This window comes from Phragmites australis, chromosome 12 (assembly GCF_958298935.1).
Source record: "Phragmites australis chromosome 12, lpPhrAust1.1, whole genome shotgun sequence".
NCBI classification, from domain to species: Eukaryota; Viridiplantae; Streptophyta; class Magnoliopsida; order Poales; family Poaceae; genus Phragmites; species Phragmites australis.
This window is the reverse complement of record NC_084932.1, coordinates 1,719,091-1,727,893: the sequence shown is the minus strand read 5'-3', so window position 1 is coordinate 1,727,893 and position 8,803 is coordinate 1,719,091. Positions and strand designations below refer to the sequence as shown.

At 43.1% G+C, this 8,803-nt stretch overlaps 1 protein-coding gene across 1 annotated transcript; it reads left to right on the top strand.

Moving 5' to 3' along the window:
• The first annotated feature begins 3,072 nt into the window (after window positions 1–3,072).
• Window positions 3,073–7,298, top strand: LOC133887081 (L-galactono-1,4-lactone dehydrogenase 2, mitochondrial). The gene is made up of 6 exons (XM_062326996.1): window positions 3,073–3,813; window positions 4,292–4,542; window positions 4,641–4,823; window positions 5,433–5,835; window positions 6,708–6,848; window positions 7,030–7,298. Exons 1-6 carry the CDS (start codon window positions 3,226–3,228, stop codon window positions 7,198–7,200), a joined length of 1,737 nt encoding a protein of 578 aa, XP_062182980.1. The 5' UTR covers window positions 3,073–3,225; the 3' UTR covers window positions 7,201–7,298.
• Window positions 7,299–8,803: the final 1,505 nt, after the last annotated feature.

Genomic DNA, 8,803 nt, shown 5'->3' with positions numbered 1-8,803 from the left:
ATTCTCTCTTCACGAGTATTTGTAATTGATGCATGATGTGAGGAAACTATCGCTATAACAGGAGGTTGGTACTGAAAAGATAAAGCTTGTGCGAGGTAACTCTGATAATATCAAATAAGATGAGTAAAAGATAAATACATGACATAACATATTACTGTTGAAATTATGGTAAAACTGAATCATTTCTTTCAGTACAGAAAGTAGCAACAGAAAATCAAGGTATGACATCCAACAATAAAATTAAGAAACATGCAACTTCTATAAGAAAATCTAGATGACTTGACTTCTATACAAATAGACAGGCTTCTTTTGCTACCAATCCATATTTCGGCTTCTTTAGAACCCTGACTTCCAAAGCATCATGCAATCAAGTCATAAATTATCAAGGGGAAAAAACAGCAATGAGTGAATCAAATATGGACATTATATAGTACAACATATGGACTTCTCTTGGTGACCGGTATTTGTAGCTGGACCCATCGGAAAATTCTTTCTCAGACTTAGCATGTGTAGCAAGTACAACAATCAGTACAAGCTGGATTACCTAATTCGTGCTTCTTCTTTGAGTTCATTTCTTGAGCAAGAATAGTACCAATTGATGCCACATGCAAATCAGGTATGAGCTGCAAGCATTAAATGAAAAGCATGTCAGGATTAAAACAAATAGCAGAAAATAGGCAATTTCTTAATTCAATGACTCCAAAAGATGTAAAGCAATTTGAAAATGTAATGCAGACAAACATATTTTAAGAAAAAACAAGTTCATATAGTGAATTCGTTTATTCACTGAAGCCAATCAACAGGGCTGCAGGTGAAGCATGTGCAGAAATTTTTCGTATATGAACTATACACTAACTCAATCAAATGCTGCTCAAATATAACATTTATAGTGCCATTCCCCTGAAAAAGGCCATGTTACTATGACCAATACGCGATACCTACTCAATCCGATAGATTCAACAAACATACCGATTACAGCGCCTTCTGCTCCTGGGGAAGAACAAGTGACCTGGCAGTAAGCATAAACTCCTACAGTGTACCGGATCAATGTTCCTGCAAAACAACAGACACTTGAATACATACACCAAACCGAAGAGGGAGTGATGAAGTATACAAGGAATGATGAACTTGGATACATCGAGTTACTGGGGTGCAATGGGAAGTCGTACCTGAACGCAAGCTCCCCACGGGCTCCCGTCGGAGGCACTCTATCATTCAGCGTCCACCAGCTCCCACAACCTATCCTGTGCGAACCGTACCACAGGAGATCGAAACTTTCAGTAAACAGCCCTCAAATCAATCGCCGAGCAGGCGCCGATCGAACGAGCCTCCGAAAAAAATTCACGGGAAAATGAGGGGGACCTTGAAGAAGTTGACGACGTGGGCGTCGAGGAGCGGGCGGTGGCGACGGAGGATGGCAGCGAGGGCCTCCATCCACTCGCGGGTCCGCGCCGCCGTCTCACACTTGTAAGTGTTGCCGCTCGCTGGAGTCGCCACCATGGTGCTCCTCCCCAACACACCCAACCACCGAGGCCGAGGGCGAGCGCGAAATCCAGATCCAACACCACCGTCCATGAACTCGACGCGGCCCGCGTAGGCGTCTTTTCGCAACCGCACCAATGACTTCCGCGCCGCAGTCGAGAGCGGAGAGCGCACGGGCGAGCGGAGAGCGCATGGGAGGACGTAGCTGCAACCCGGTCATGGCCGACTGGAGCGGCGCACAAGCGGCGGCGCGGTCGTGGATGACTAGAGTGGCGCAAGGGCGGCGGTGCAGAAGAGAGTCTGGTGAAGGAGGAGAGGGGATCGTCAGAGGAGAAGGGTGATGGGATTGGGGGATCAAACGTGTTTCCGTCAGAGGAGAATGCGGGGGGAGCGAACAAACGAAGCGGAGGAGCGGAGGCGTTGTGTTCGGGAGTCAGGAGAGGAGCGGCGTGTTCGGGACTCGGAGAGGAGGAGAAACAATCGTGGCCCGTGAGGGTTGAATGAACCGGGCATTTTAGATCATTGGATTTGATGAAGCCATACGAGAAGAGGTCTAAGCGCTTTATTTTAAAGAAGCAGGATTTCTACGTGCATAAATTAGGATGGATAGAGGAAACATTATCTATGTGGGGGTAGAGGTTACGTGGATGTAGAAAAGAGTATAACTGATACATTATATAGAGGTATAGATTCGGATCAGAGACGATCGAATAGAGGTGGACAGGTGCCGGTCCGAATTTGATCGGTAACATAATTCGACTTGGAGACGGGTCTGGTCGTAGAGTAGTCCAAGTACATGCATGGGAACTGGAAGAAAAGAGGAGAGTACAAGAGATGTTTGACGCCTTGATCCTATTACAGGTAAAGATGGCGAAACTAGTGCTCGAGACATAGCGTTTCTTCGATGTGCCAGCCTGGAGCAAGGCGATTGTGAATCTGCCTGCAGCGAAGGTGGGCGCGAGACGGTGGAGCAGCGATCATTTAGGTGACACAGACAGAGGCAGCGAACAGGGAGAAGCAGCCGCTGCTACTACATTCCAGCAGAAGTTAGGAGCATCATTCGGTCTCGGGAGCTTTTTTATTTTTATATTTTGAAAATAAAAAATTATAAAAATAGACCACCATTTGAAAAAAATTAAAGAATTAGACTACTGTGGCTCTTACGACATGCCATATATTTAAAAAATAAACATATCACCCTTAAAAATAAAAAGTGATACGTTTTATGACTCTCAAAATTTAAAACACTGTCAAAATAGTCATGAATTTTTTTAAACAAAATGGTAGTGTAGAGGATACTATAATCTATCTCTCTAAAAAAATTCAACTCAAACAATTACATGTACAATGAGAAAAAAAAATCTTTTGTTTCTCATTGTACATATCATATTTTTTAAAATTTTAAGAGTAATGAAACATAATATTTTTTATTTAAAAACCTATCACAGATGGAAAGACGACAAGTTTATTTTTTAAAACGAATCGTCCGTCTTTTTTTGCAATTTTTCAGACGGACACATATTTTTGCAATTTTTATTTTCGAAATATAAAGATAAAAAATCCAGGTCCCGGTCGACATGTTGGCCTCCAATGGGCCACGAGCCCATCAACCGCAACTAATCGCTCCTCACGATCCGGTGCGGTGGCTGCTGCCGGCGCCGTCCGTCCCGCAAGGCCATCGCCACTGACTCCACGACGCTCTCCCCGCACCGCGCCACCGCCGCGCACTCGCCCAAAGAGACGATGCGGCACCTCCTCCTGTCCCGCCTCCTCCGCCGCAGCCCAGCCTCCCACCACCTCCCCCTCCTCCGCGCCCTCTCCTCGGGCCCGGTCTCCTCCGACGCCGACCTCCGCAAGTACGCCGGCTACGCAATCCTCTTCCTCGGCTGCGGCGCCGCCACCTACTACTCCTTTCCCTTCCCCTCGGACGCGCTCCACAAGAAGGCCGTCCCCTTCAAGTACGCGCCGCTCCCCGAGGACCTCCACGCCGTCTCCAACTGGAGCGCCACCCACGAGGTCCACACCCGCGTCCTCCTCCAGCCCGACTCCCTCCCGGCCCTCGAGGACGCCCTCGCCACCGCCCAGAAGGAGCGTCGCAAGCTACGGCCCCTCGGCTCGGGGCTGTCCCCCAATGGGCTCGCGCTCTCCCGGGCCGGCATGGTGAATCTCGCGCTCATGGACAAGGTGCTTGATGTTGACGTGAAGAGGAAGACCGTCACGGTGCAGGCGGGCATTCGGATTGCAGAACTTGTTGACGCGCTCCGGGAACATGGCCTCACGCTGCAGAACTTTGCGTCCATCAGGGAGCAGCAGGTCGGAGGCATCATTCAGGTCTGTTGCAAAAAAACATCAGTCTTGTTAATTCCAAGCTCCAAGGAGCCTCTTTTCTTAGTGCCTTTGATTAGTAATACTAACAATTTGAGACTACAATGATAATTGACTTGAGAAGTTAGCACAAATTTGTTTGAGGTTGGATTCACCACTTCAACGAAATGTTCCAAATTGTCCACAATCACTAGGGTGTTCAGATAGTAGTGACCTAATGCAATCACATAGCCTGTTAAGGGGATTGAAACATGGCTGAAGGTAGCAATAAATGAGTGTTCCAGAAGCCAACAGTCATTTAACCAGTAGTTTTGTAGGATTGTTCTGTATCTTTTTCTATACTGAAAAAAAACTCTTCTCATCCTAATGCTTGAGCCATCTAATCGTAGCCAGTCCCATTATTCCTTTGCAAATTGTATAAATGTAACTTACATACTGAGTTCAGGCCAAATTAACCTATAGTTCTATTCATGATTGTACGCAGGTTGGTGCCCATGGCACTGGTGCAAGATTGCCTCCAATCGACGAGCAAGTCATTAGCATGAAACTTGTTACCCCTGCCAAGGGGACAATAGAGTTATCAAGGGAAAAGGATCCTGAGTTATTTTATCTTGCTCGTTGTGGACTTGGTGGCCTAGGAGTCGTCGCAGAAGTTACTCTTCAATGTGTAGAAAGACACCAGCTTGTTGAACATACATTCGTTTCCAATGCAGATGAAATCAAGAAAAACCACAAGTACTATTTCCTTGAGTCAATCTTTATGTAGCTATTTAATTTTTTTGTCTATGCAGTTTTAACATCCTCGATTTTATTTCCTTTCTCCCCTTTTGCAGGAAATGGCTCTCTGAAAATAAACATATTAAGTACCTGTGGATTCCATATACTGACACAGTTGTTGTTGTCCAATGCAATCCTCCTTCAAAGTGGAAAACTCCAAAGTTGACATCAAACTATGGAAAGGATGAAGCTTTACAGCATGTTCGTGTCCTTTATCGTGAGTCGCTGAAGAAATATAGGTTCGGACACTTGTGATGATTCTCTACCTCAAATTCTAACACTGCCATGGTTTTTTGTATGCAAATTGCATCTTGCTCTTGCTAGGTTAAATGCTATTCTTTCACCGAAAAATCAGCTGAAAATTCCTCTGCTTGGAAGTTAGAAATTGAACTGATATTAGTAAATATTTTATTCTGGTGAACGTTGTATCCATTTAGACTTTAGCTCATTCCTATACAATTTCAGGCTGAGGCTGTCTTCTCGTTTTGAGATTTTCTTCCCTTTGTTGAGTCACATGTTGAAAAGAGAAGTTATGCTAGTCGGAGAGTTGTATAAGTCACAACTCATAAGTGATACAAGAACTGTAAGTCGGGGCTGCTAGTTAGGTAGTTAATATAAAACAATAGAATCTTCAAGCATTCATTCCTATCTTAAAGTAATATTTACGGAAAAATCAAATTATAGGTATATGGAGCCAATGGGAGTACTAAAATGGTGTTGGAGTCATTTGTAGATCTACTCAAATGTAGCCATTTTGAATTTATGTGACTGTGTACTGAACTTTCTAGCTTCACTCGCAATGGTATTTCTTTGGTTTTTAGCTTACGCCATTTTATATATTTTTTCAGAACTGAAGCAGAAAGTAATGATCCAGAAATAGATGCACTTTCATTTACTGAGTTGAGGGATAAGCTACTTGCCCTTGATCCTCTGGATAAAGATCATGTTACCAGAATTAACAAAGCGGAAGCAGAGTTTTGGAAGAAGTCTGAAGGCTATCGCATGGGTTGGAGTGATGAAATACTTGGGTTTGATTGTGGTGGGCAGCAGTGGGTTTCTGAAACCTGCTTCCCTGCAGGAACCCTAGCAAAGCCAAGTATGAAGGATCTGGATTATATAGAGGAGCTGCTGCAGTTGATTGAAAAGGAAGATATACCCGCACCTGCACCTATTGAGCAGCGTTGGACTGCCCGCAGCAAGAGTCCCATGAGCCCAGCATCAAGCTCTGAAGAAGATGATATATTTTCATGGGTAATTTTTTCTTATTCAACATTTTTTCTTGTATGTTTAATTTATGCTGCTGTTTCCACTTGTCATCACCCACCTAAATGCTTGTTTGCAACTTTGCATCTTATACTAATTTATTAGTTGCTGACTGCTGTACTGGATACTACCTCCGTTTCGCAATGTTTGTCCATGCCCACCATTACGTACAAACCAAGGAATACTGAAATCGAGTGAAAAAATGTATAGAGATGACCATGCTACCCCTAATCAATGCAAGGATGAGAGCAAATAACTCACCAACGTTCGAGTAAATGCATGCATGCATTCAGGGGTATAGCAGGAAAATAAACCATAAAGCATCTTTGGTTACCGCAATAAACAAACAATTTGAGACAGATACTCCCGAGGCCATTGACAAACACTGCGAAACGGAGGAAGTAACTTGGATCAAAAAGTGATGTTTGGCAATTCGTGTACAAATTGATGAGAAACATTGTTGTTTTGAACATTGTCATGTGAACATAGCAACGGTAAATACAGAATTCAGTAGTTCTTGTAATCTATAGGTGCTATTTCTGATAACTTCTGCTAAATATAATGGTGGAATGTGCTCTCTTGCTTCCATCTACTTTGCCAAATATATGGGGAAATCCATTCGCTGTACATGATTTTATAAAAAATGTTCCACTGTAATTGTTATTATCTCCCATTTTTCTAAGATATAAATCACAAACATTCTGAAATGACTACATGATACAACTCTTAACTGCTTTGGAGAGTTCTGCTACTCCATCTTTTTATAAATCTTTTGTCATGCTCGTCCTGTAAACACCTGGTTCACTTCTGTACCAGGTTTGAATTTACTGTCAGTGACCAACTTACTGGAATTTATGCAGGTTGGTATTATAATGTACTTGCCAACAGCAGATGCTCGTCAAAGGAAGGAAATTACAGAGGAGTTCTTCAATTACAGGAGTCTGGTGCAAACAAGTCTCTGGGATGATTATTCTGCATACGAGCACTGGGCTAAAATTGAGGTACACACCTTCTACACAAGCTGCAAGATAAGATATTATCTGTTCATTGCAGACATGATTGAAAATTGACATCAGTCTTTTGAGAGAACGTCCTCTTCACTTGCACAAACATCATTTTCTGAGCTGCTTCATTTGCAACAATTTCATACCCACTGATTATTTATTCTCCATTTCTCCCTAGGTTCCAAAGGACAAGAACGAACTTGCTGAACTCCAAACCAGGTTGAGGAAACGATTCCCTGTAGATGCGTATAACAGGGCACGCATGGAGCTGGACCCCAACAAGGTTCTCTCAAATGCAAAGCTAGAGAAGCTGTTCCCAGTGTTGGAACCTGTTCAACAGGCCAAGTAAGGGTGCGCTGACCAGCAGATCCATGGACATGCTGAAGACACAGAACTTGCCATTGTGTTTGGTTCTTTTTTTTTCTCCGGGGGGGGGGGGGGGGGGAGGGAGGGAGGGGATACTACCATCGGTCCATCTTAGCGCTGTTAGCGGTTTACAAACATGCAGGGTCATGTTCTTGGTTTCTTTGTAGAACCTGTATTTTTGGTGCCTCGGTAGAGATAAGTTTTGGATTTAACCATCTCTTGGTTCGCTTCTGAGGTGATACGTTTGTTGCGGGTGGCATATTCCTTATTCACACTTGAAACTGTGCTATCATGTTACTCTATGATCGTGTCAAGCGAAATGGTGATGAACATTTGGCAGTTGAAATAAAGGCCTGTGCAATCATGCTGCAGTTTTTTTCTTTAAGAACCTACTCTGCTGCTGTTTTTTTAGAACCAGTTGTGCTGCAGTTAGCTCTGCAGTCAACGCCTGTCGTAAATCCAAGCTTAATCAGCCTTTCTAAGACCGAATTCTATTTAGCTAATCTGGAGACATCGAGTAACATTCTGAAACTACCATGTTCTGTGATACTAATTTTAGAAAACCCTGGGTTTTGTGGCATTTGTGTCACTTAGGAACAACAAATCCTGCTCAGAGCAGAAAGTCGCAGATAAGTAGATACCGCTCTCGCCCAACTAGCTAGATTGAGAGCAGAGAACTCGATGTGGCCGTGTCAGTACAGAAACAGAATTGAAGCCGTGGGCTCCTCTTTCCACGGCACTTGCTTGCTTGGTTGCCGTGAGCCCGTCGGGTCATCGGTACTGAAATTTATCTTTTTTGTTTTTTATTAAAAAAAAATGAGCACCGAGTGAAGGACGTTCCGATTTCATTAAGCGGGTGAGGCGCTCGAACGCTGACCGATAGGGTGCGACCGTGCGCCCCTACCATTGCACCAACGAGAGCTTCTCATCTTTTTTGTTTTTTATTGTACAAGTTATATTTCTATCTAAATTTTTTTAAGGACCAGATGTTAGCATCTTCTACATCATATAATTTTTTATTGCTATTTTGATAGTATTTTGAATTTTGAGAGTATTAAAATGCAATTTTTTTTTATTTTTAACCTATCATCCGTTGAAAAGGGCCAGAGGTGATAGGAGAATAGATCTTTAAAATTTTAAAATAAACATATATATTTGTAATTTTTTGATTTAAAATATAAAATAGAAAAACCTCTCTCGTAATTATGCTGGAATGTGACCCATCCCCCACTTTCCATTTGTACAATTGTGCACCAGTGAGGTCTTGAAGTAAATTTCCTTCTAAATGAAGCGTAATTAGCAATTTAATAGCGGTTTCCAATCAGCTAATCTTGATGTAAAGAAGAATAAGAGGTACATGTCACGACTTTGGAGTCAACAACATCAATGTGCTACAGAAGTGCATTTACATGTCGTAGAGGAGATATTGGAGCTGTTACAAGGATCGGGGACGCTGTTCAAGGTATAGAGGGCCCTCGTACTCTTTGGTTATTTTATTTATTTTTTTGACGGTGAGATTGATTTCTACAGTTTTTATTAGAGGCACCGTCGAGTGAACCACTCCGTGCCAGCCTGCTGAAAATCAG